The sequence below is a fragment of the Daucus carota genome, chromosome 8, assembly GCF_001625215.2.
Source record: "Daucus carota subsp. sativus chromosome 8, DH1 v3.0, whole genome shotgun sequence".
Classification (NCBI taxonomy): Eukaryota; Viridiplantae; Streptophyta; class Magnoliopsida; order Apiales; family Apiaceae; genus Daucus; species Daucus carota.
In genome coordinates, this window is record NC_030388.2 from 29123834 (window position 1) to 29148466 (window position 24633).

The following is a 24633-nucleotide window of genomic DNA, read 5'->3' on the forward strand; positions in this document are numbered from 1 at the left end:
GGGAGAGAGGGAATGATGATATTTTATTATTAAAAGTGAAATTAGGCTCAAGTAGGTGAGCCCTAAAAATAGAGCTGTAGTAAGTTGTCCAACTGATTTAACGTATTATTAGGACACTATTAGAGTAATATTTTTAATTAAATGCCTCAAATTATGATTTAAGACATCTTTTGAGCCAGCTGTTGAAGATGCTCTTACGGAAATGGATAACAATAAAATGCTAAGACATATATACATGAGGGCAGAGTAAACGTGGCATGTGTGATGTGTCTCGATCCTGTCCATCATCCTGGTGTGCGTGCATCCCTATAACAAGTCTTCTCTGTCTTTTCTTCTAATCTTATTGAATACTATACGTTTCTACTTTCCCATACAATACTACTAGCATTTCATACCCAAGTCCAAACACCCACTTATTTTATTTCACCAGAGACTCAGAGAAAGAGAGCGAGAGAGAGACTTAGAGAGATGGAAGTTAGTGGAGCTACAGCTTTAGCTGGACCTATGAATACTTTTAACTTGACAAAATCTTTTAACTCACGTACCCATCTCAGGAAGTATAGCCCTTTTGTTGTTAAAGCAGTCCAATCTCAGAACAAGAGCTATGATGCTCAGGGATCCACTAAAACTTCTTTCTCCAAGAGGGAGAGACGCCCCCACAACGTTCCTGGAGACTTCTTTGTTGGTAACTTTCCATCTTTCTCTATATATTAGTTTTTGGCTGTGACGTTAAAAGATACTGTCAGATCAAGAGGTCATTGATTCGTGTCTAGCGTGTGTGTCTAACATATTAGTATGTGGATGGTAAATTGAAATTAAATTTTCAAGAATATCGAGCTCATTAGCTTCGAATTCTTGAATGAGCTCTGATACGATGTTACGTGACAAGGTGGTAGGACCTTATGATGCCGGCAGAGGGACTTATATAATATGTCTCTGTTTGGTTTTTAACTTGACCAGCTTAGTTTAAAATATGAATTGCAATCTTTTTTATGAAAAGAAAGGGGGAAATCGCATAAATTGTAGTTCTTTTTTTAATTCTCGAAAGGATCTTGGTTCTTGAACATGGTGAAATTATCACATGATAAATCGGTTCGTTTTGTTAATGTGATCATTCATTGCTGGAACTAAAATTTTACCCTTGATTAATATAAATGTTTTCATGTCTTGTATTTGTTGAATTGCAGATCATACATGCATAGATTGTGATACGTGTCGCTGGATGGCTCCGGTACTCTATCATTTCAACAGATCATACAAAATTAATCTGTTAACCTCAGCATAAACCCGTATATAGTGTGTTTCTAGGGACCTCCGCCCTAGAAAGACCAAATAATTTGTCATATACCAAAGCACTTTAATATCTAGTTGAATAGGCCACTTATAATCTATAGCTTTCATTGTGTACATACGAGCAACTAGCAAGCAAGCAAGCACCCGCATAACTTATATGACAATGTTTACTTTAACCTTCTCAGGAAATTTTCAGCCGAGCTGATGGCATGTCAGCAGTGTCTAAACAGCCAGATTGTAAAGAAGAACGAGTAAAGGCTCTACAGGTATTATTGCCTTCATTTTCAATGGAACAAAATTATTATAAACTTAATTATCATTATTCGGAAATATGCGGATCAATCATATTTGGCTGATCAATCATATTTGGTTGCAGTAGTAAATGATAGTTTATTAGTATACATATGTACAATATGTATTATGTTTGCTTTGATGGAATAATACAAAATCACCATTTATCATCAGACAGTTGATTCCGGAGAAAATCTAATATAATGTCATAAAATTATAACAATAATACTTTTTATAAGTTTATATTGTGATCCTTACTATATTAGTTTTTTTTTTTTGAATAACTTACTATATTAGTTAAATCATTGATGCTATAGGCCTTACTTTCATGTCCAACAAGCTCAATCCGCACAGAGAAACCTCCTGCTGATATCTTGGAGGTTCAGAAGACATTTCCTATTCCTGTTAATGAGCAGAGAATTCCGGTACTCATTTTATGCATTGCTAAATATGTGTGTGCGTCTGTATATAATACCACTTTTCTCTCTTACAGCGATTTTGTTGTGTTGTTTGAGTACACGTGTACAGATCATTTATTGTTCATGTTAAGTTTTTAAAATAGTTCGCAAATTTGAGAAAGCATATGTATAGTATGTATATCTGGAGGGGATTAATAGTGCGGCCTCCAATTTAAGCGGACTTTATAAGAAGCTATTAGCCATAGTCGATCAAGACCTTTTCCTTTTATAATACTTTCTTTAGTTAAGAGTGTACTTAGCATGGTTTATTGACTTGTAAGTTGTAACTGAACTTTCTTCGATGTTTCCTACCACTACCATATTTTTATTACTTTGTGTTATGACTTACCAATTTTTTTAAAAACTGAAGTCTAAATTTCTTCTACATATTTATTATTTTTCTCTAGCTAAGCAAAATTGAGTGATTGTTTTAGGGTATATATCATTGTGGTTATCATTCTGAGAAGTCATTTGGAGCTGCCTCATACTTCATCGTCCATCCTGAAGGAAATATTCTTGTAGACAGGTATGATATTTTGTTTAATTTCTCAAACAGGTGTTCGCATCCATTATAATGTTTAATAAAATCAAGGATTAAAATGTTCTGGAAACAAAGAAGCTTTAGAGTGAGAACCTCTTTCTGTTTTTTGCTCGCACCGAAATTTTTGTTGGTTTACTTGAATAACGTGGCCATCACGGGTCTTGCAGTCCAAAATATACAGATAAACTGGCCCGTAGACTTGAAATGATGGGTGGAGCTCGTTACATGTTCCTTACCCACAGGTATGAATTACTATATCACATATATAACACGGAGCGTTGCGAATCTCTCTTTTGTAAATGATTATTGCTCCTTTTGTGATCAGGGATGATATTGCAGATCATATGAAGTGGTCGAAGAGGCTAAACTGTGATAGAATTATCCACTCAGAAGAAGTATTTAATATTTGTACTTTTTATGCTACTTGATTTATTCATCTCTGTTAACGGAGGAATCTGGTGATAACAAGATTCGGGGAGGGTTGCTGGAACTTGTGGTGGACGATGACGGCGGACGACGGAGTATGGGTGGTGATTTTGGTTTTGGCTGAGATCGTTTGGGGGATTAGGGTTTTCTCACAAGATCGAAGGAGTATTCGCTCTTGCAAGGGTTGCGACCTCCCCCCAAACAATGTGCCTACGTACCCTATTTATAGGGATCAAGCCAGACGTAGTTCTTGGGGAACAAGTAACCTAATCAGAATAGGTTTCTCATTCCTTGGTTCCAGCGATGGGCCACCGCCTGAGATCAGACGGACGTGGGCTTCTGGAGCCCAGCCTCCTCCGAGGAGCATGGAACTAGGTGGGCTGACCAGCACTAGCCCACGTGGACCTCCTCAGACTCAGCTGTATGGGCTAGCCCTCCGTCCTCTCTTAGGGCGAGGCTGATGGTGGACCTGGGCCCAGATAAAACAATAATAATCAGGCCTGAGAAGCAGGCGTATCTGGTCCATTCCGCACTGGGCGAGGAAGAAGCGTATTGGGCGAGGACTCAATAGCTGAGGACGAGGACCCCATCGAAGACCTGGGCCGCGTGACTTGACCCACATTAAGGGCGAGATTCCATATCGGGCGAGAACTTGGCTGAAGACGGGGTCTTACCTGATGCCGGGCCTTGTGCCCTGGACCATGCTGATGGCGAGGAAGGTAAGCATTAGGCGAGGCCTCATCACAGAGGGCGAGGACTCCTTGAAGACGGGCCGCCAGTCATTGGGCCGCGAGGCCGACACATGCCTATGACGAAGGTCCACACTGGGCGAGGACCCTTACTGGGCGAGGACCCTTCTGCTGACCCGGGTCCATCTGTTGCTGGTCCTCACTTCCTGGGCCACATAGATGGCGAGGTCCACGTAATGGGCGAGGACGATCCCGGAGATCGGTCCTTTCCTTGAATTAAGGCGAGATTTATGCAATCATCTTCCGAGTTGATATTTGGCCATAACAACTACCCCCCAAGCCCTTGAAGCATAAGTGCGAAAGGGTTTAAAGAAGCTTCAGGCGAGGAAGATGGTTAGTTGGCTGGTTTCCTGTAATAGTACTCTGGCGAGCTCCATCCTTGGGCGAGGACTCCATCAAAGAGCCAAGTCATTTAGATAATCAAGTATCACATTCCGGACATGACTCCAGGAGAGGACTCATTGAAGGCGAGGATGGTATAAGTCTTCCACTCCGGTTAGCTAATTGCTAGAATCAGCAACGGGCGAGGACGCCCCTCAAGCGAGGACTCCGTTAAGGGGTGAGCTGAAGGTGAGGCTTAGCTGAGCGAGACGATCAGTTGAGTGAAAAGATGGTCAACAGCTGAGTGAGAGGACGATCGATAGTTGAGTGAGAGGACGATCATCAGCTGCGGTAGACGAAGCTCATCAGCTGAGTGAGAGGATGATCATCTGCTGAGGGCGAGGACGATCATCAGCTGAGGTAGACGAAGCTCATCGGCTGAGGGAGAGGACGATCATCTGCTGAGGGCGAGGATGATCATCAGCCGAGGTAGACGAAGCTCATCAGCTGAGTGAGAGGATGATCATCTGCTGAGGGCGAGGACGATCATCAGCTGAGGTAGACGAAGCTCATCGGCTGAGGGAGAGGACGATCATCTGCTGAGGGCGAGGATGATCATCAGCCGAGGTAGACGAAGCTCATCAGCTGAGTGAGAGGACGATCATCTGCTGAGGGCGAGGATGATCATCAGCTGAGGTAGACGAAGCTTATCAGCTAAGGGAGAGGACGATCATCTGCTGAGGGCGAGGACGATCATCAGCTCAGGACGAAGCTTATCAGCTGAGGTAGACGACGATCATCAGCTGAGGGAGAGGACGATCATCTGCTGAGGGCGAGGACGATCATCAGCTCAGGACGAGCTTATCAGCTGAGGTAGATGACGATCATCGGCTGAGCGAGAGGACGATCATCTGCTGAGGGCGAGGATGATCATCTGCTGAGGTAGACGAAGCTTATCAGCTGAGTGAGACGACGATCATCTGCTGAGGGCGAGGACGATCATCAGCTGAGTGAGAGGACGATCATCTGCTGAGGGCGAGGACGATCATCAGCTGAGGTAGACGAAGCTCATCAGCTGAGGTAGACGACGATCATCAAATGAGTGAGAGGACAATCACCCGCTGAGGTAGACGTTATCTTCGAAGGATGACGCAAAATTTGGCTATAACGACAACCCCCCAGTTCCTTGTAACATAAGTGCGGAAAAAAAAGCATCGGGCGAGGAAGATGGTAAGTGCTCGCCTGTTGTTGCTCGTCATATATCAAAATTTTCGTCTTGGCTCAGAGATTCTTGCAAAAATGGTGGAAAAATCACATTGGCTACACAAGAGACGCCAGCAGAATTCAAAAGTCCTGCCTCGAAGCGTGAGAAAACTGGCCATTCGGGGCGTGCCACGTGGCTTTGATGTCAGTAATTATCCCGCCTCTTCCTTCCTCTATATAAGAGCAGCTCTTTTCACTCCAAAAGTATACACACGAAGTGCTGCTGGATTATTCTCCTGAATTGGTAGCATCAGGCGACGCTTTTCTCAAAGCCTCGCACCTTCTACCGCTTTCAGAAATTGCAGGTACGCATGTTCTCTTTCTTCCTTTTCAAATTCAATTTTATTTGTCCACGTAGGCACCTAGGGTTTCCCAATTATTAACATAAGCGTCGCTCGCAAGAGTTAGAGTAATTGCAGGCGAAGGCTCTGTCAAATCGATAACATGCTTGCTTAGGGCGAGGACCTGTTACCAACGTCGTCGCCCTTCATGACTTTATTTTCTCTTTTCTTCCTTATCTGTAGCCCCATACTAAATATCACCATTGATTCCTTCCCCGCATTGATTCCTTCCCCGCCATCTTTCTTTCAGATGACGAACTCTCAACAATCTCCTCCCAACGCTAATGCTCAGGTCGATTCGTGGTCATCTCTTGACGTCGACCCAAAAGCTGGCCACGTCTTAGATCAGGCGTGGCTGAGGGCTCATCAGGACGGGGCCGGTCCTTCTCGCCGGCCAGATCCACTCGAAGTTCTCAGCATCTCCTCGAGCGACGAAGATAGTGTGTACAATCCCCAGATGGATGACGATTCTCCGGATTCCCTCTTCAAAAACCTCGAACGTTCCGGTCATTCTCGCCCCCTCTTGGGAGTTGGCAAGGGGAAGCAGCTTCAAATGGTCAGAGATGCCTATGCTGATCACTCAAATGGCGAGGAAGACATAAAGGGCGAGGACAATAATGAAACTGAAACTGGGGAATCAAGCCGTAGTAAACACTTATCTGAGGGCGAGGATGATGCAAACGCTATATCTGCCTCGCCAATTCGTTATGAGATGGAATGCCCCTCGCCTGCTAACAACCCTTTTGTTCCAGAGACCTTCAATCACGACTATGACTTTGACTTTGACGAAGACGTCCCAGAGAAAGAGAGGAATCGACAGCGCCATGTCAATAAGACAGTAACCTGTGCGGGACTCTCTTCGCAAATTTCCTCGGACGAAATAATGTGGATGATTGAGTACTACAATTTCCAAGGCAAGTGGTATAGGCCTCGCCGCTTCATGAGGATGCACAGGTTCAATTTTGACGGTCTCCCATGTCCTCGCATGGTGGTAACTAATAAGCTTGCGGAGCTGGGTTTCGGATGGCCTATGCACCCGTGGTTGCTAAAGTTGGCAAACCATTATGACGTCGCCCCAATCCAAGTCGGTCCCAACAGCTGGAGGCTTGCCATAGGTATCTACATAGTGTATCGCCGCCTTGGGTTTCCCGAACCCTCAATGCTTGAGATGGATCACTTTCTCTCGTTGAGGAAGACAGGCGACGATTATGGCTTTTTCTATCTAACGCTCCATCCTTGCCATCACAAGAAAGGCTTCTCCGTTGGAAATCCTAGCAACATGAAATTCTGGAAGCCGGATTACTTCTACTTCTACGACATTCCTCGCCAAAGGGTGTCTTTTAATCTTGACCCTTGTAAGTATAATCTTCATCACCTTCTTCTCACCTTCCCGTCTATCATCTGTACTTAACTTTAACTCCTTATCAGATAAACCTCAACAAACCGACCTCGAGGGCGAGCTCTTGACTCGTGCCCAGGCTGTTGACAATCTTGATGCCGCCCAGAAGAAGCTCGACGAGATCGTTACTCCGGAATCGCTTCGCGAATATGGCTTTTATAACAAGGGTTTTGGCCAAGTCCCTTTGATAAAATTCGACAAGAGGAATCGGTCGAAGAAAGCTCTAGAGTGCCTTAAAAAGTCGTTAGCGTCCTTGACTGGTAAAGGTAGAAGCGTCGCCCTTTGTCTGCTCGCGTCTCGCCCTTTATCTTTTTCACGCTTGACTGTTTTCTTGATACATGTTCCTTGCCAATCATATATTCATCGCATAATGTTTACACTTGGTTTTTTTTTTTTTTTTAGGGAAGATGGCCGAACTGCCTTTTGGTAATAACCCTTTTGCTGGAAGGCAAGTCCCCGTTTCTCAGCCTCGCCCCACCATCTCTGTGAATGCCACTCCTACTCCTCGCCGGAACCAGACCCCTCCACCTGAGAAAGAATTGAGGGCGAGGAACAAGCAAAAACGGGGGAACGAAGACGAAGTTGCAGCCTCAAAAAAGAAACCAAGAAAGGGCGAGGAGTCGACCCCCTCTGTTGTGTCTGTCGCCTTCAGTGTTTTGGCCGAAGACAACTATGATGCTGTGGACGTCAAAGTCTGGTCGTCAAAGAAAGCTGATGAAGCTGAACATGGCTTCAAGTTAGGATTGGGCGAGGCGTTTTTTCAGGGACTCAACGTCCTTGCCGCCAAAAATGCTCACATAGCAGAGCTGGAAAAGGCGAACACGAAGCTAAAGAGCGAGGCAACAACGTCCGCGAATCGTCTGAAAGACCTCCAGAAGAAATACAAAGATGATATCAAGACAAGGGATGCCCAGATCAGGAATGTTCAGGATACCCTCAATGAACTCACTGAGTCCTCAACTTCAGCCGCCAACCTCGCCAACTCTACCATCGCAGGTCTCCAGTATGAGCTTGAGGGCGAGAAAGCCTCCAAATCCAAGGAGCTGAGCGACGCATACCGCCTTGGGTTCTCGGAATATCTTATCAATTTCTTGGCTGCGGACCCTGACTACGACTGGACGACGTTCTTCGCCCCTTCTACTCCTGCTTTCATGGTGGGCTTCAAAGAGGCTAATGCTACCGCCATTGAGAAGGCGAGGAAGGATCTTGAGGCGAAGATCCTTTCAGAGAAGGAGGCGTTTGCCAAGAAAGGTGGCGAGACCACACAGGGCGAGGCAGGAGACAAGGGCGACGGTGAGGCCACCACCACTGAGTAGCAGAAGGAATGAACTTTTTATTTTGAACAGTCTTAAGTACATTTGGAGTGCGAGCCCTCCGTAATTGGCCTTGCCAGTTGTATTTGAATTCTAACTCTTTTGCTGTTGTAGTCTTGTGCTTTTAATTTATCTTGCTTCGTCGTCTTCGCCATGTCTTTTTGATAATTTTTATATCTACTTGCACCTCGAGGGCTCATCCTTCCCTTGACCACTCATCTTTAAGATAGCTGCACAGGGCGAGGATCCATCCTCGGGCGAGGCTCTTAGCCTCTTATTTTTATTCTTCCTTGTATGCTCATAAATGAAGACGAGGATTCACCCCTCCCTTGCCCTCTTTCTCGTGAAATCTAAGAGGGCGAGGACTGTCCTTCCCCTTGTTTACTTTCATTCTCACTTCACGCATCTCCCTTATCCGAGTGTCCTCGTCCTCGCCTTTAGCAAAAGGTGAAGTTCTCCCTTGTTCTCATATGCAGTCGCCGTCCTCATGCATCCGAACATTGCTTCGCTAGCATTCAGGGCGAGGACTCTTCAACGGGCGAGGACTGTGCCTCTGGTCTTTGCGTCTTATTCTTGCTTACTTACTTCGTCTTTTCCTTTGTCCTCGCCTGTAGCAGGGGGCGAGGTTCTTCTTCTTCGTTTCAAAGCTTCTCCGAGCTACTCAACGGTCGGCTTCCCTTGAAGAGTCGCGACCTTTCTCTGAAAACGAGTTCAGAATACAAAGAGTTCAGACGTACCTCCTCCGGGACAGTAGGGACCCCGTCTACTTAAATCCCAGGCATCCAGGACAGTAGGGACATCATCTACTTGAATCCCAGGCATCCAGGACAGTAGGGACAACATCTACTTAAATCCTAAGCATCCAAGAAGGTGGGTCATCGCCCTCCACCTTACTTGGGGACGAACAACCTCCGGGACAGTAGGGAAATCATCTACTTAAATCCCAGGCATCTAGGGCAGTAGGGACAACATCTACTTAAATCCTAGGCACCCAAGAAGGTGGGTCGTCGCCCTCCACCTTACTTGGGGACGAACAACCTCCGAGACAGTAGGTAAATCATCTACTTAAATCCCAGGCATCTAGGACAGTAGGGACATCATCCACTTAGATCCTAGGCATCCAAGTAGGTGGGCCGTTGCCCTCCACCACACTTAGGGAAAAACAACCTCTGGAACAGTAGGGAAATCATCCACTTAGATTCCAGGCATCCAAGTAGGTGGGTCGTCGCCCTCCACCACACTTGGGGACGATCAACCTCCGGGACAGTAGGGAAATCATCTACTTAAATCCCAGGCATCTAGGACAGTAGGGACAACATCCACTTAAATCCTAGGCATCCAAGTAGGTGGGTCGTCGCCCTCCACCGCACTTGGGGACGATCAACGTCCGGGACAGTAGGGAAATCATCTACTTAAATCCCAGGCATCTAGGACAGTAGGGACATCATCCACTTAGATCCTAGGCATCCAAGTAGGTGGGTCGTTGCCCTCCACCACACTTAGGGAAAAACAACCTCTGGAACAGTAGGGAAATCATCCACTTAGATTCCAGGCATCCAAGTAGGTGGGTCGTCGCCCTCCACCACACTTGGGGAAGATAAACCTCTGGGACAGTAGGGACATCATCCACTTAGATCCCAGGCATCCAAGTAGGTGGGTCGTCGCCCTCCACCGCACTTGGGGACGATCAACCTCCGGGACAGTAGGGAAATCATCTACTTAAATCCCAGGCATCTAGGACAGTAGGGACATCATCCACTTAGATCCTAGGCATCCAAGTAGGTGGGTCGTCGCCCTCCACCACACTTGGGAACATAAACCTCTGGGACAGTAGGGACATCATCCACTTAGATCCCAGGCATCCAAGTAGGTGGGTCGTCGCTCTCCACCGCACTTGGGGACGAACAACCTCCGGGACAGTAGGGAAATCATCTACTTAAATCCCAGGCATCTAGGACAGTAGGGACATCATCCACTTAGATCCTAGGCATCCAAGTAGGTGGGTCGTTGCCCTCCACCACACTTGGGGAAAAACAACCTCTGGAACAGTAGGGAAATCATCCACTTAGATTCCAGGCATCCAAGTAGGTGGGTCGTCGCCCTCCACCACACTTGGGGACGATCAACCTCCGGGACAGTAGGGAAATCATCTACTTAAATCCCAGGCATCTAGGACAGTAGGGACAACATCCACTTAAATCCTAGGCATCCAAGTAGGTGGGTCGTCGCCCTCCACCGCACTTGGGGACGAACAAATAAAAAATATTTTCGAATAAAAACTCCAACCCCTGAGGGTTTTCCAAAGCTGCACCCCTGAGGGTCTTCCTGATGGTTTACCGGAAGTACGGGCCACCAGGGCATAGGAATTCTTTCGAACCATCTTATGAAGATGGTTGTCCAGGCATCCCGAGGGTGTCAAACATGTGCCTCGATTACACATGAAGACGAATTCCAAAGCAGCAGGGAGGTTGTCCCTGGTCTTCACGCTCCAAACAAGACACAAATATATAGATTCGAAAAAAGATACACAAAAGGTTCTAAATTTGTTGTTAATAGCATGCTTACATGATAGCGTGGTCGGAGGGAACGTACCATTGCTACCCCCGAGTCTTGGGAGTGATCTCATCGATTCCAGGACTGTTACGCAAATATCAAAATAGAAAATATAACCACAAATTTAGAGAAGGAGAATATGAACTTTCCTGATAATAATGCTGATGTCCAGCGCTCCATGTCCTCAGAATATCCTTTCCTTCAAGATGTTCTGGATAGCTGGTTCCGGACGTCAAGGGAGGCGACGGTAGCTGATTGGTAGCCGGAGTCTCCGAGGTCTTCCTTCCCTTCCTTAGATTGACAACGTCGTTCTTCGTCTCATGTGACATCCTTCCTCCAATAGATGTCAAAAACCCCTCCTTCTAGCGCCAATTGTTAACGGAGGAATCTGGTGATAACAAGATTCGGGGAGGGTTGCTGGAACTTGTGGTGGACGATGACGGCGGACGACGGAGTATGGGTGGTGATTTTGGTTTTGGCTGAGATCGTTTGGGGGATTAGGGTTTTCTCACAAGATCGAAGGAGTATTCGCTCTTGCAAGGGTTGCGACCTCCCCCCAAACAATGTGCCTACGTACCCTATTTATAGGGATCAAGCCAGACGTAGTTCTTGGGGAACAAGTAACCTAATCAGAATAGGTTTCTCATTCCTTGGTTCCAGCGATGGGCCACCGCCTGAGATCAGACGGACGTGGGCTTCTGGAGCCCAGCCTCCTCTGAGGAGCATGGAACTAGGTGGGCTGACCAGCACTAGCCCACGTGGACCTCCTCAGACTCAGCTGTATGGGCTAGCCCTCCGTCCTCTCTTAGGGCGAGGCTGATGGTGGACCTGGGCCCAGATAAAACAATAATAATCAGGCCTGAGAAGCAGGCGTATCTGGTCCATTCCGCACTGGGCGAGGAAGAAGCGTATTGGGCGAGGACTCAATAGCTGAGGACGAGGACCCCATCGAAGACCTGGGCCGCGTGACTTGACCCACATTAAGGGCGAGATTCCATATCGGGCGAGAACTTGGCTGAAGACGGGGTCTTACCTGATGCCGGGCCTTGTGCCCTGGACCATGCTGATGGCGAGGAAGGTAAGCATTAGGCGAGGCCTCATCACAGAGGGCGAGGACTCCTTGAAGACGGGCCGCCAGTCATTGGGCCGCGAGGCCGACACATGCCTATGACGAAGGTCCACACTGGGCGAGGACCCTTACTGGGCGAGGACCCTTCTGCTGACCCGGGTCCATCTGTTGCTGGTCCTCACTTCCTGGGCCACATAGATGGCGAGGTCCACGTAATGGGCGAGGACGATCCCGGAGATCGGTCCTTTCCTTGAATTAAGGCGAGATTTATGCAATCATCTTCCGAGTTGATATTTGGCCATAACAATCTCCATATTGCTTCTATAAAAATATTTTTGCTACACATCAAAGGTCCGTTTATGAAAGCACTCGACAGAACTAAGTAAACTGCAGGTTTATAGTTGAAAAGGCAAACCCGTCTTTACCTGGTTCAAGATAAGTGTATAGACAATATCCTTTTGATCCGCCTTCAAGGCAAACTATCCATGTCACAGCAATTTCTGAATCAGCTTGCTTATTTATGTATATTGAATAAACACTGTTTATATAAACAATTCATCTGTCCCAAGTCCCAAGCTTGAAACACCTTCTCATTTCGACATTTAAATCACTATGTAGATCGCAATAAATTTTTTTTGGGACAGGTCTAAAGTTAATCATCTGTAAACTCTTCACAGCATAATTCTAGCTCTTATTTGTTTAATCAGAATGATATTTTACTATATTAATTTGCTGTATATATGTTTCAACAGGTTGATTCTTCTACTGAAGACGTAGAGCGTAAGCTAAACGGGACTGGACCATGGAGCCTTGCTGATGATCTCGAGCTTATACACGTTCCAGGCCACACAAAAGTGAGTAGATATGAATTTATGTTATCCATAGACTGACCAGCAATTTATTCAATGTGATCTGTGTCGATATAATTGCTTGAAACATGCAGGAATTTGTTAAACTTGAATCTTATATGTCCATATTTCAAAGTTGATAACCTCTGTTTTTTATTTTATTCTGGATAGTCGGTTAAAAGGAAATCCATTAATCAGATTGATGCTTCTTTACTCGGTTAAAATGTTATAGTTTGAGTTTTATATCCTGCAATTTGTTTTCTTTGTGGCAGGGATCCGTCTGCTTGTTACACAAGTCACTCAAGGTGCTTTTTGCTGGGGATCACGTGGCAATGGATGAATCTGGACTATGCATTTCAGAGACATACAACTGGTTTTCGGGTACCAGACATGAAATTAGTGTTTATCACTCGTTCACGAGGGAGTGCACAAAGAAAATGTTTTATAGTGCATGAACAGAAAAGGTCAAGTAGTACAGCTGGTGAAGTAGGCTGTTACGTGTTCTAACTTGTATATGCTATTTATTTGTGTTTGGCAGTTCCGATTCAGATTAAGAGTGTCAAGAAGTTGATGCAATTTGATTTTGAATGGATATTACCAGGTAGGTTGATTTAGAAAAACTGGTCTTTTATCCCAAATACTTCTTTTGATATATTGATTGGCTAAAACAAATTGCAGGCCATGGGAGGAGAGCTGAATTCAGGGACATTGAAGAAAAAAACTCTGCTTTCGAAAGCTTCTTAGCTGCATCACCTCGCATGACTTGATTCGTTGCATGCATTGGTGAACACGACAAGGGGAGGGTTCGGGATAATATTCTATGTCAATGTCTACTCACCAACTGCAGAATGCTTGGGTCATGCTCTGATGATCCTATAGGTATTGTACTACAACTTGAATGTAATCCTTGTATAACTACAAAAAAGTTGAATGGTCGTACTGGGGGAGATGATAACCAGAATTTCGTGAAATAGTAAGGCATTTGACCAACTTGTATAAGCCGTCTTTAATGTTTGTACAAATCCGTCCATCTACATGACCTCTGAAATTATCCTTGTATATAGAAATGCTGCCTGCCTGGAAAATCTTAATATGAAATGACTTTGATTAGTATGACAAATTAAGAAACTACAGAACCTAGACAGTGCAGACGATTACGCTCACACTGAGCCTGTACACACCATTGCAGAATTACTGAGCAGTGAGACAGCTCACAAGAAACTTCAGTTATGGAGCCACACTTCAGTTTAATTCTTTTCAAATTCGGAATTTTAATTGATTTCAAGCTTTCTCCAATTCTAAATGGGAGGCCATATTTTATACAGTTGGAAGGGCAGGAACTAGGAAGACCTTATTTCTGTTTCAGATCTGAAATTGATCAAATCACATGAGACTAAAAGTTGTCCTATAACAGCTTCTCAATACTTTTTTCCTGTGATACAAATTTCACTCCAAAAATCTACTGCAAATTATGGTTAAACATTAGCACGTATCAGTTACAACAATATAGGTTCTGAAGTTTAGATATGAGATGATAATAAACAAATTTAGCTGTTTTGGCAACTAATAACCAGTGCTACGTCTTAAAAAATCCAGTTACATATTAGAGCCAAAAACATAGCTACTAAACAGGAATCGACTTCAACAGTTGAAGGAAAAATTCAATGCTAGATTAGGACCCCTTACATATGATACATTACAAACCTATAACTAAAATCCGGGTCCGACATTTGCCACGTGTCCAGGTGAGTAACAGTCGTGATATCTGAGCCCAGAAGACAAAACTACATCAGGGTTGCTGGTCACTTCTCTAGATTATAGCTGCCAATCTATGGGAGACATTCCCATTTCTTCCAACAGCTGGTTTGTGCGAGAAAAATGCCTGTATAACGGGAGGGTAATCAAGGACATTTCATGTACTACATAGAGTAATCTAACCATTAACTTGTTACAAGAAATATGTTGTTCATAGATATGCTTTTATAGACAATGTTCCTAAAGAAATTAACCAGTTCTACCTATTGCAATGATGATACAGTTAACGAAATTGTATCTTTATCAGATCATGAACAATAATATGAGATATCAATATCTGAAGACTACAGAAACTAACAAACTGCCCAGCAGGATCTTTATCCAAATAAAAACTTATAATCTACCTTATTTTCTGTTAATTAGTTTGTCAAATGCCTGGTGATGCTGATAAGATATTTCTGTTAATCAATTTCTTATCTGATCACGGCAGTGTGTAAGCAAAAAAAACAATTGCAACTTGGTTCAACATTTTGCAGATGTTTTACTTTTATGCTGCTGCTTCAAGTGTATTAATGTGGTCCAATATACTACAAAATCACCAGGTCCAGAATATATTTCACGATATTGGTTCAGGCTGTTGGTACACTTAACCATAAGAGCGAATAAACAAGTCGATTCCTAAAAGATGCAAACACAATGCTCTTAACATGGCAGGTATCAGACAACAAATACACATAAAGGTTGTACCCGATGCGGAAGGCTCCCGCATAAGCAACGTTTGGGATTAATCCCTATGTATACAGCACTGTCCTTAATTTTCAAAAAGAGGGTGTTTCCTGGGCTCGAACCTAGGCCAAGCAGATAGCTGGTGCACACAATTAAATACACGGAAAGCATAAAAGGAACATTTTATAGTTCTGGATTTGCTGGCGAAATTTTCGAAAATGGCTCATACTTCCAAATTTAACAATTTGAGACAGAAATCAATGTGATTGTAATTATCAGTAAAATTAATAACCTGCATCCAAAGAAGCCCCTGTTTGCGGATAAACCAGAAGGATGTGCTGCCTTGAGAATGTGGTGCTTTGTCCCATCAATCAACCTGTTAAAAACTTCAAAATAAGTTTTTATGCATGCAAAAAATTGGGTAATACTTCTCCTTAATGATGAATTTCACATTTTGATCAGGCAGAGGACCAAAAGAATACTCGCGAAAAAATAAATCAAAGTATTCTTTGCAAGGTTCCAACAACTTGAGCTCAAACTGACTTTCAAGTGGGACTTGTAACTTCCCAAGTTTAGCTTTATGAAAATTTCTTATGATCAGAAGCAGCTTCATGCATACAGGCAGAGATGCCCGAAAACCGGATCAGGCTGGAGTCATGCCGGGCTTCAAAAAGTCCGGATTCTTTGAAATCGAATCAGGCTGGGCCTGATTTTCTTAAAAAAAGTAATTAAAATTCGGGTAACATTTTAATTTATTCGGATTTTGCTACAATTTTTATATAAAATTTGGATAATATCCGAGCCAGACCAGGCTTCTATTCTAGGCCGGGACAAATTCGAACTTCTTCCGGATTGGGTCAAATCCAGTCTTTTTTGAACTTGGGCCAGATCACACTGAGAGTCACTACCTTATGTCTTTTTTTCCTCTTCCTTTTTGGCTTAAAACAATAGTTTCTAGCATCTTAGTACAACTTTAATAGAAAACAGCCATTTAAAAGCTGTTATGCTCACTTATGCATTCCAGAAAAAAAAAAAGTTGGTATCTGAGTAGTGTCCTGTGTTCATAGATGTTGACAACTACACGATGTTTATTCAACCAACATGTAATGGAAGGTTGTTTAAATGGTGACATCAACATGTCATTAGTTCATGTGCTTATTGATAGCTTGTTTAAGTTAATTAAAACTTCCAGATAGCCACTGCTGCATATGTTCACGTGCCTAATTCTAAGATATACGCTCCACTTTAAGAACTTTGCACAAGAGCATATTCATATAACAAAGTGATAAAATATCCAACTAGCAAAACTTAACCCATAAAACTTACTGATAGAAGTACCTGGATTTCACCTGAGCATAATTTCCCCAAAGAAGGAAAACAACTCCTCTTTTCTTTTTGGAGATTGTCTCTATAACAGCATCAGTATACTGCTCCCATCCTTTCTTTGCATGTGAGTTTGCCTGATGTTGCCTAACTGTGGAGAAATCAGAAATGGTGAAAGCAGTAAACATAACTAAAAGGACAATAATATCCCTACAAGGCATCGAGTATAGAACAATGCAGTGGGAGAACCTGTGTTTGTAACAAATGGTAACTCATACTCCAAATAACTTTAGATGCAGCAATATGTTTGCACAACTGAAAATTAAGATCTTGCTAATGAATTTCTGGTATCCACACAATCCACACAATAAGCAATGAATTGAGGAGCTTGTTTCAGGATGAACTAAATAACACCATCCCAGTCTAATGAGGTAAAATGTGCTAGATTCAGAATAACAGATTTAGAAAGCATCCATTTTACAGTCATATTAAGATTGTCACAGAATCTGATAAGTATCACATAGTTGTATACTTTAGAATGAATCAGATATATATGGAATTCTTACCAGTAAGAACCGAATTGAGAAGTAGAACACCCTGAAAAATTTAGCGCTCGTCTTAGAATTCAGTTTATTAGTAAAATGAAAGGGACTCCATGTTGTTTCATCAGAACACACACTTATTACATCTGACAGAAAATATAATGTTAAATTAATGACAAGGCGGCAAATGATATCTTAGCCTAACAAGGACATTGGTAGTTTCTTTTAACTTCATGTGGATTTTGTAATCTTTAACTGCTATGGGTGATTAATTATCATTGTTTCCACCAATAATGTAAACTTCTTCTCATTCTAGCAAGTCTGTTCTTTCGAATGATCCATTTAAGAGGTGCAAGGAACCACAAAAAGTCATAGATCAAAAACCGGTAACTCTTTAGTGCGACAATGGAGACTTGAGGATCAATGTGATAATTTATAAATCCCACCTACCATCACATAGATTAATCTAAGCAATTTCATCTGAAACGTGCAGAGGTGCAAAATTTGAAAAACTATTGAAAGGATATTAAAATCAGTTTAAGCTTATAATAGAACTAATACAGCATTAACTAGACGTGTGGCAAGCTGCTTAGTTGCATACATCAAATGTCTGGAGACTAGTTAAATTATAATGTATATCATGTAAAATAATAGTAACAAATGTGTTGTATGTACGTAAGATATAGCTGATGACCATAACCAGGGCAGATGAGATAAACAGAAACAAAAATTTCGTAAATTTTACCTGTAGAGCCCATCTTTCCAGATTTCCATGAGATGGAATTGAACATTGCAAATCTTGTTTAAGTTCCTTATACATGTTTCCTAAACTTGAGGGAACTTTAATGCCCTCTGGAACGGAGAAAGAGAGACCCATTGCCTGACCTGGTCCGTGATATGGATCCTAACAAGTTAAAGACGTCATATCAAGTTTCATGTACTCGGTAATCAATTCATATTAATTACTATTGCAAAGAAAATACCGTCTTCATTCAACTCCAATATCAACCAGTGAAAGAAAAAAACAGTGTCATGTAAAGATTTATATGAAATTATAGTACTACATCGATTTCTCCTTTCTCACTTATATGTCCAAGTCCGTGTTGACTTAATTTTCTATCTACACATCAAACTGGGCAAAATAATGTCACTACACATTCTTTTGCTCTTTTCATATTCCGTGAACTTTTTGTGCCACTAAATTATATAATAGTTCCTTTTAAGATAATTATGCATCATATGCCACAGGAACTTGAAACAATAGTATGTTTATTATAACCACCAAACCAAAATAAAAAGGACTTCAAACAGAGGGCATATTTAACAATTGAACCGACCAGCAACAAACAAATTACAATCCAGCATGATAATATAGCTAACAGTAGTTACTTAACTACCTGTCCAATAATAACAGCTTTCACTCTATCAAACGGAGTCGTATTAAGCGCATTAAAAATCAAATGAGGCGGCGGATAAATCGGAAAACCACTGCCACATATTTCGTTCTCCACAAATTCACACAGCTTCTTCGCATACGGCTTCTCAAACTCATTCGGCAGCGCCTCCAGCCACGTCTCCTCCACCAGCAACTCCTCCAACTTCAAATTCAACCTCATCACACCATCACCTTCATCATCAAAACATTTCTAAACATTAATTCCTATTTTTTATCCAATTAGTTAAACAATAAAATAAACTAAACATTACCCCATATGTCGCACCGGTTCTTTAGTTTACATGTTGGCATGTATTTTGAGACTCTGAAGTATAGTTTTATAATATATTTTTTAAAATTTTTTTACCTAAATAAAAGTTTGAGGTTTAAATTTTTATTCAAAATGTAATTTCTTGTTATGTTCACGGCATAGTTTCATGACTTTTTTTAAAGTTTTTTTTGAATAAAAATTTAAATCTCAAACTTTTATTTAGATAAAAAAAATTTAAAAAAATAAAAAAATTATATTTTACAAGAACCTCAAAATACGTGCAGGTAACAGGAAATGGAAGAGTATTCAACTAAATAAATACGAATATACAAAAAGAGATCGACCTGTAGAGGCTTTAGAGACTCTTTGAGAGCATAGTTTGAGGTTGCGCTTGGACTTGGCGAGGAGCTTGTTAAATTCGATCCTCGATTTCTGGTCCGGAGAGAGATCGGAGTCATCGGGAAGCGTGATGGAATCGGAAGGAGAGGAGAGCGTTGTGGTTGTTTTTAAGCGTTTTGAGGAGCGCTGGAAAAAGTCCGTTAGGGTTTTAGAGGAAGATGAGGAGGACATTTTTGGTAGTGGTAGTGTTGTTCGGGAGAGGAGATTTTTCATCTTGTTGGGGGTTTTGTTGATGGTGTTGTGGCGGGAAAGAGTGAGAATTTAGAGCGTTGGCGTTTTCTTCGCGCGCCTGTATTCATTATATTATCGGATCACGGGCTGTTTGTTTTGGAGAAGCAGAAGTTGTTTTTTCGGAGTTTCTACTTATTTTTCAAACATTTTTATAATTTATTTATTTTTTTCTTCTAATCCACCTTTTTACTTTACGCAGGAAATTATTTTTTAAGAACGGCCCCATTATCCTTAAATTATTCTGATTTTATAGCAAAATATATATTTTGGGTCCTTTAACATCTAAAATTATTTAATTTAGATATCTTCGTCTAAAAAAAATATTGGTCATTATTAGAGGACATATAAGTAGCCCACTTTCTGAAATACAACAGCAAACCTGAACCATTTCACTGCAAACAAATGCAGTTTATAGCTCTTGCAGTATAATTTTAGCACCATACTGAGGTTTAAGGAGAAAAGTAAGCTCGGGAGCATGTAAATAGGACGGAGAAAGCTCAAGTGAGAAGCTCTGCAGGATCATTGCAATCGCGATCCTGGCTTCTATCAGGACCAAGTGTTGGCCGATGCACGTTCTAGGACCCCAACTGAATGGAATGAACACGGGAGATCCTTTTGTTGCATTAGAAATGCCTTCAGAAAGCCTTTGTGGATTAAACTCTTTCGCGTCTTCACCCCAAATTTCACTGTCGTGGTTGTGAAAAATGACTGGCATGGTCAAGTGCACCCACGCGGGTATAGTCAGATTTCCTAGTTTCATTTTCTTGGAAGTAGCTCGCAGGAGCAGAGCTGATGGTGGATATAACCTAAGCACCTCGTTCAATATCATCGTTATCTGCAGAGGCGTAACCAGAATTTATATCAAGTGGTGTCAAAAATTTACAACATCTGAAAATACATATAAAAGTTGTTCATCCAGTGGTGTCAATATTTAAATTTACTACTATAAAAAATTTTCCTGACAAAAAAATATATCTAAAAGTTTTTTTTTAAATAATTTCAGTGGTCTCAGATGACCCTACGCCCCTTGTGACCAAAAATACCAAATGATAATGTGACCAAAAAAGACTCTGCACTCTGCAGGAAGGAAGTAAAACTCTGTAACTATGTTGTTTGCTATGAAGAGCTACCATATTGGGGCGGTTTGGATCGTGACTCGTGAGTGGGATTGGGAATCAGGAATGAGATGAAACTACGCCTCTTTTTAACCATGAACCAAACGCCTACTCAGTATGTATCCAACACTAGTTAATTTTGTCACAAAAGCGAGTATAACAGCTTAATAATGAAACTTAACTTCATAAATTCTCCTAGCTAGCTCTAAAGCCTGTCTTTCGAAGGGTACATCTTCAACAAGATCCAATATATTTTACGAGGCATAATCCAATATATTTTGCGAGGCATAATCCAATATTTTTTAACTGCAAGTAGTAGAAATGATCCGAGAGTATAAAAAAAGTTTACTTACAATTTTGAGCTGGTTAAGCTTTTCACAGTCGATATCTTTATCACCCATTACTTGGAAAACCTCTTCTCTGGCACGAGATTGCCAGTCACCATGTTTGCTCAGGCATACAATAGTCCACACAAGCAAACGTGCAGTTGAATCGGCTCCAGCTGAGTAAAACAACTTGCACTCATCAATCACTTCTTCCATACTCATTCCCGATCCTTCCTGTATATCCTTCTTCGTTGCATCCATTAATACGCTCAACAAGTCATCAGTGTTTACCTTCTGTCCCATTTTAAGTGCCTTCTCTCGTTTTTTGATGATTCGAGTCAGTTGACCAGTCATCTCCTTGTTTAATTCTTTCATTTTCTTGTTTGCTCCAAATTTGAAGTGCCTATTAAAAAAAATCTCTGTCAATTTCTCAGAATCTTAATTGACATTCCTTAATCAAATAATATGTGCCATATAAATTAGTGTCACCTCGACCAGGGGATGTAACTAGATACCATGACCTGGAAGGCGAGATCAGCTTGCATATCATGGAGTTGAAATATTCTTCTTCCTTCTTCATAAAAACTGCCAAAAGCTGCTCGCGAAATCATATCACGAGCCAGAATTTCTATATAAGGCCAAACATCAATTTCAGTTGTTCCTGCTGAGACTAATCCCTTCCACTTACTGACTGTATCTTTACAACTCAAGTAAAGTACCGGTAATGTGCCCTTCATTACAAATCAATCCAATTCAATAAATAAAAAATTACCATGGGTCTTTCTAGTGTGTGCTCATGAGCACACACTAACAACTACGTTTACCCAGGTGGAAGATTTTGATTGGTGGAAATTTTTGTACATGCAGAGTGTAATCATTATTAATAAGATGGGCCAATATAAATCCGACACCTAACTAAAAAGTGGTTGTTAGTGTGCACAGACTAAGAAAATCCGAATTACTATATAGCAAGTGCAAGAACCAAGAACCAAGTTTGTTCATCTTTAGTGTACCTTTAGCTTCTCAACATTAAAAGCTACATTAAGAATCTTCCGACGTCTTGTCCATGTCTCAGCATGAGTTGTCGAAAGCCCTCCTACAACAAGGTCAGCAATTGGATCTGGATACACTTTATGAAACTCCTCATGCTTAAACAAAATCTCCTTAACTAGCATCGGATCCATAATGTTCAGCCTTGGTTTGGCTCCAAACCACACAAATGAGTTTTTACCTGCAAAATATGATCATAGTCAACTACATTCAATACTTGAAAAATGCTTCATGCACAAAATTAGGTACAAATTTTTTTAACAAAATGAACTCTCAGTACTCTGCAGGATCACGGGCGCCCATATTTGGGGCATAAACTTACGTTCGTGTCCTTAATAAATTATGAGAATATCGGGGGTCACACGCAGGGATGGAGCCAGGTTTCCGACAATGTGGGTGCAAAATTTTTTTGCAGCCTAATATAATAAGGACAAAAGTGCAGTAAAGAAACATCTGAACAATTACTACTGCTGCACACAAGCCTGGGTTCCCAACTGCTGCAAAAAAACATTACTACAAGCCTGGGAAGAAAAAGTGCCTGGATAACAAAAACAAAGTGCAGTTGGCAGGATTCGATTCGAACCAAAACCAACGGTGAACCACACTCAAGCTTGAACCACTGTGTCAAAGCTGTAATTAAGAAAATTTGCATAGTAGAAAATATTACACACTACAGAATCTACTGGGGGCAAGTAACCCCCTGCCCCCAGTGTAGATCCGTCCCTAGTCACAAGGACTCCAACTCAAGTCTCCCGCGAGCCTAAGTTTTGATATCATGTTAAGTGACCAATTCTCCTAATACCTTAAGGTGTTAGGAGGTGGGTTACTAGGATCATAGTATATTCTAACAGATTTGATGATAGTAAAATTAAAAAAATTGTATGTTGACTTAAAAATTTATGTACCGTGCTTTTCGACGATTCGATGCTCATATGGCAAGAGCCGGGCTCCAATGTCATGGGAGAAGTTGATAGGCTTGGAATTTGCTGCTTGAGCTATGCTGAAGTATTCCTTCATGTCTCCATGCAGAAATCTATAAGGATTGCCTTTAAATCCCAGCTCTTTCAATTGTTTTTCCAACTTTTTGGGCCTAATCCATAGCCTTTGATGTAATTTCAGTGCAGAATGAGCAAGTATAGCTAGAATAACTGAGATTGCTACTGAAGCTGCAAACAGTACTTCCATATTCACTAGCTAGTGGAGAGTTGTTCTGGTTGTTTAAGTATGGTTCTCTTGCTTTTATAAACTAATGGAAAATGGGGAGTCATGTGATCCCAACAATTTAAAATGAGAAGTGCTGGTACCTGATATTTATTTTCAAATTTTTTATAAATATTTAATTAATATTGTATAGATTTTACTTATACTAATGACACCTTGTGTATCTAACTAACATGTAAAAAATTGGGACACAAGTGATTCAACTTTCAAGCATCGATTTAAGAAGCCAAGTCCAATAATTTGTCTAAAATCAACTCATAAACTCACATTTGGATAATATGTCAAAAAAAAATTAACACTATCTTACTGATTATTGGTGTGCGCGTTTAGAGTTGTTTGGTTCGCGGAATGGTATGAATTTGGAATGAGAAATCGGTGGTATGAGTTTAAGGTATAATATCTAACATCATGTGTCTGGTTGATTGCTGAAATAAATATATTTAACTTTTCAAAAATAATTATATTAGTTATTTATAATAATTAAAATATTCATAAATTTATTATTGTTATATATTTTTGCATTATTGATAAATTTTATATTAAATATTAATATTTAATTGCTTAAATAGAAAAAAAATATAAAACTGATACTTATACCGCATTTTATACCCATCTCATCTCTTGCGTATCAAAAATCATAACCCCCTCGGCCAAACTACCCCTTAGTGTGCAGCATTCCTAACTGGCCTTTTGTCAATATATCAGAGTATTTTTTGGCAAGTTTGGTATGCGTTCCTTATCTCGTTCATCTTTCTGACCGAATAAGTATTTTTATAATGGAGCTGGAGCTGGAGCTGGTGAATATTCAGACATGAAATCTTATTTTTTGTACCTGTACATTGTTTATTTAGAATTTGTTTATAGTTTATTCAATTAAGATTCGTGTATGCAATAATCATAGCATCTCCTGCGCAACGCTTTGTCCGCTTCGTGAAAATAAAAGCCCATCGGTCTCTCTTACATTTTTCAGCAGTTTTTTATTATTTAATAGATAGATAAGCATAAACTGTATTCTAATATCCAGGGTACTACTCTGATGGAAAGTACTATAATAAAAAATGAATAGAAACCAATTCGATTAAGTAGAGTGATGCGGATTTTGGCATTGGGGATGGACTTCGAGATGGGCCTAGACGGGTCTAAGTGGAGCCTAATAGGGTCGGGTGGGGGCCTAGTAAGACAATGGTGAGGCCAAGATTTGGCTCTTTAAGACTATCTGGAGCCGGTCTACCGCCCGTGAGGAGCCTTGGCGAGGCTCTAGCGGGCCCGGGTAGATTGAGTGGATATTATTGCCTAAATATGTGGACACAAGAACGTTTAAAATTATTTGAATCCATGAATAACAACAGCTCCAGTTTCAATTTTTTTAAATGA

The 24633-nt window shown here is 41.5% G+C and overlaps 4 protein-coding genes across 6 annotated transcripts; 2 read left to right on the plus strand and 2 right to left on the minus strand.

Annotated features, from left to right (window-relative positions):
* Positions 1-288: 288 nt before the first annotated feature.
* LOC108199330 (uncharacterized) lies at positions 289-13993 on the plus strand. 2 transcript variants are annotated; one of them, XM_017367107.2, is made up of 11 exons: positions 289-685; positions 1188-1231; positions 1479-1559; positions 1902-2009; positions 2477-2568; positions 2751-2825; positions 2909-2978; positions 12770-12871; positions 13138-13246; positions 13404-13466; positions 13544-13993. In XM_017367107.2, exons 1-11 carry the CDS (start codon positions 469-471, stop codon positions 13630-13632), a joined length of 1050 nt encoding a protein of 349 aa, XP_017222596.1. In that variant the 5' UTR covers positions 289-468; the 3' UTR covers positions 13633-13993. The 2 variants fall into 2 exon arrangements, with proteins under 2 accessions (XP_017222596.1, XP_017222598.1); XM_017367109.2 differs by lacking the exon at positions 1188-1231 and having other exon boundaries at positions 460-685.
* Positions 2985-8527, plus strand: LOC135148312 (uncharacterized). 2 transcript variants are annotated; one of them, XM_064082954.1, is made up of 4 exons: positions 2985-5647; positions 5934-7038; positions 7112-7348; positions 7485-8527. In XM_064082954.1, exons 2-4 carry the CDS (start codon positions 5934-5936, stop codon positions 8396-8398), a joined length of 2256 nt encoding a protein of 751 aa, XP_063939024.1. In that variant the 5' UTR covers positions 2985-5647; the 3' UTR covers positions 8399-8527. The 2 variants fall into 2 exon arrangements, with proteins under 2 accessions (XP_063939024.1, XP_063939023.1); XM_064082953.1 differs by having other exon boundaries at positions 2985-7038.
* Positions 13994-14403: 410 nt separating the features above from the next.
* On the minus strand, positions 14404-19621 carry LOC108197782 (uracil-DNA glycosylase, mitochondrial). The gene is made up of 7 exons (XM_017365481.2): positions 19262-19621; positions 18609-18838; positions 17957-18115; positions 17236-17266; positions 16685-16820; positions 15639-15722; positions 14404-14747 (listed from the first exon to the last, which is right to left on the minus strand). Exons 1-7 carry the CDS (start codon positions 19527-19529, stop codon positions 14681-14683), a joined length of 975 nt encoding a protein of 324 aa, XP_017220970.1. The 5' UTR covers positions 19530-19621; the 3' UTR covers positions 14404-14680.
* Positions 19622-19859: 238 nt separating this feature from the next.
* Positions 19860-23272, minus strand: LOC108198947 (cytochrome P450 CYP72A219-like). Its single transcript, XM_017366720.2, has 5 exons — positions 22944-23272; positions 22002-22219; positions 21478-21719; positions 21016-21391; positions 19860-20382 (listed from the first exon to the last, which is right to left on the minus strand). Exons 1-5 carry the CDS (start codon positions 23221-23223, stop codon positions 19957-19959), a joined length of 1542 nt encoding a protein of 513 aa, XP_017222209.2. The 5' UTR covers positions 23224-23272; the 3' UTR covers positions 19860-19956.
* Positions 23273-24633: the final 1361 nt, after the last annotated feature.

Coding starts and splice junctions, on each gene's coding strand:
- LOC108199330 (XM_017367107.2), top strand. CDS start 469: ATGGAAGTTAGTGGAGCTACAGCTTTAGCTGGACCTATGAATACTTTT. Junction 686..1,187: donor TCCTGGAGACTTCTTTGTTG/GTAACTTTCCAT, acceptor GTTGAATTGCAG/ATCATACATGCATAGATTGT. Junction 13,467..13,543: donor TTTTGAATGGATATTACCAG/GTAGGTTGATTT, acceptor AACAAATTGCAG/GCCATGGGAGGAGAGCTGAA.
- LOC135148312 (XM_064082953.1), top strand. CDS start 5,832: ATGACTTTATTTTCTCTTTTCTTCCTTATCTGTAGCCCCATACTAAAT. Junction 7,039..7,111: donor GTCTTTTAATCTTGACCCTT/GTAAGTATAATC, acceptor ACTCCTTATCAG/ATAAACCTCAACAAACCGAC. Junction 7,349..7,484: donor AGCGTCCTTGACTGGTAAAG/GTAGAAGCGTCG, acceptor TTTTTTTTTTAG/GGAAGATGGCCGAACTGCCT.
- LOC108197782 (XM_017365481.2), bottom strand. CDS start 19,529: ATGAAAAATCTCCTCTCCCGAACAACACTACCACTACCAAAAATGTCC. Junction 18,116..18,608: donor AAGCTGTTATTATTGGACAG/GTAGTTAAGTAA, acceptor TTAACTTGTTAG/GATCCATATCACGGACCAGG. Junction 14,748..15,638: donor AGGGGCTTCTTTGGATGCAG/GTTATTAATTTT, acceptor CCCGTTATACAG/GCATTTTTCTCGCACAAACC.
- LOC108198947 (XM_017366720.2), bottom strand. CDS start 23,223: ATGGAAGTACTGTTTGCAGCTTCAGTAGCAATCTCAGTTATTCTAGCT. Junction 22,220..22,943: donor TCGAATCGTCGAAAAGCACG/GTACATAAATTT, acceptor CATATTTTGCAG/GTAAAAACTCATTTGTGTGG. Junction 21,720..22,001: donor TTAATGTTGAGAAGCTAAAG/GTACACTAAAGA, acceptor TTTGTAATGAAG/GGCACATTACCGGTACTTTA.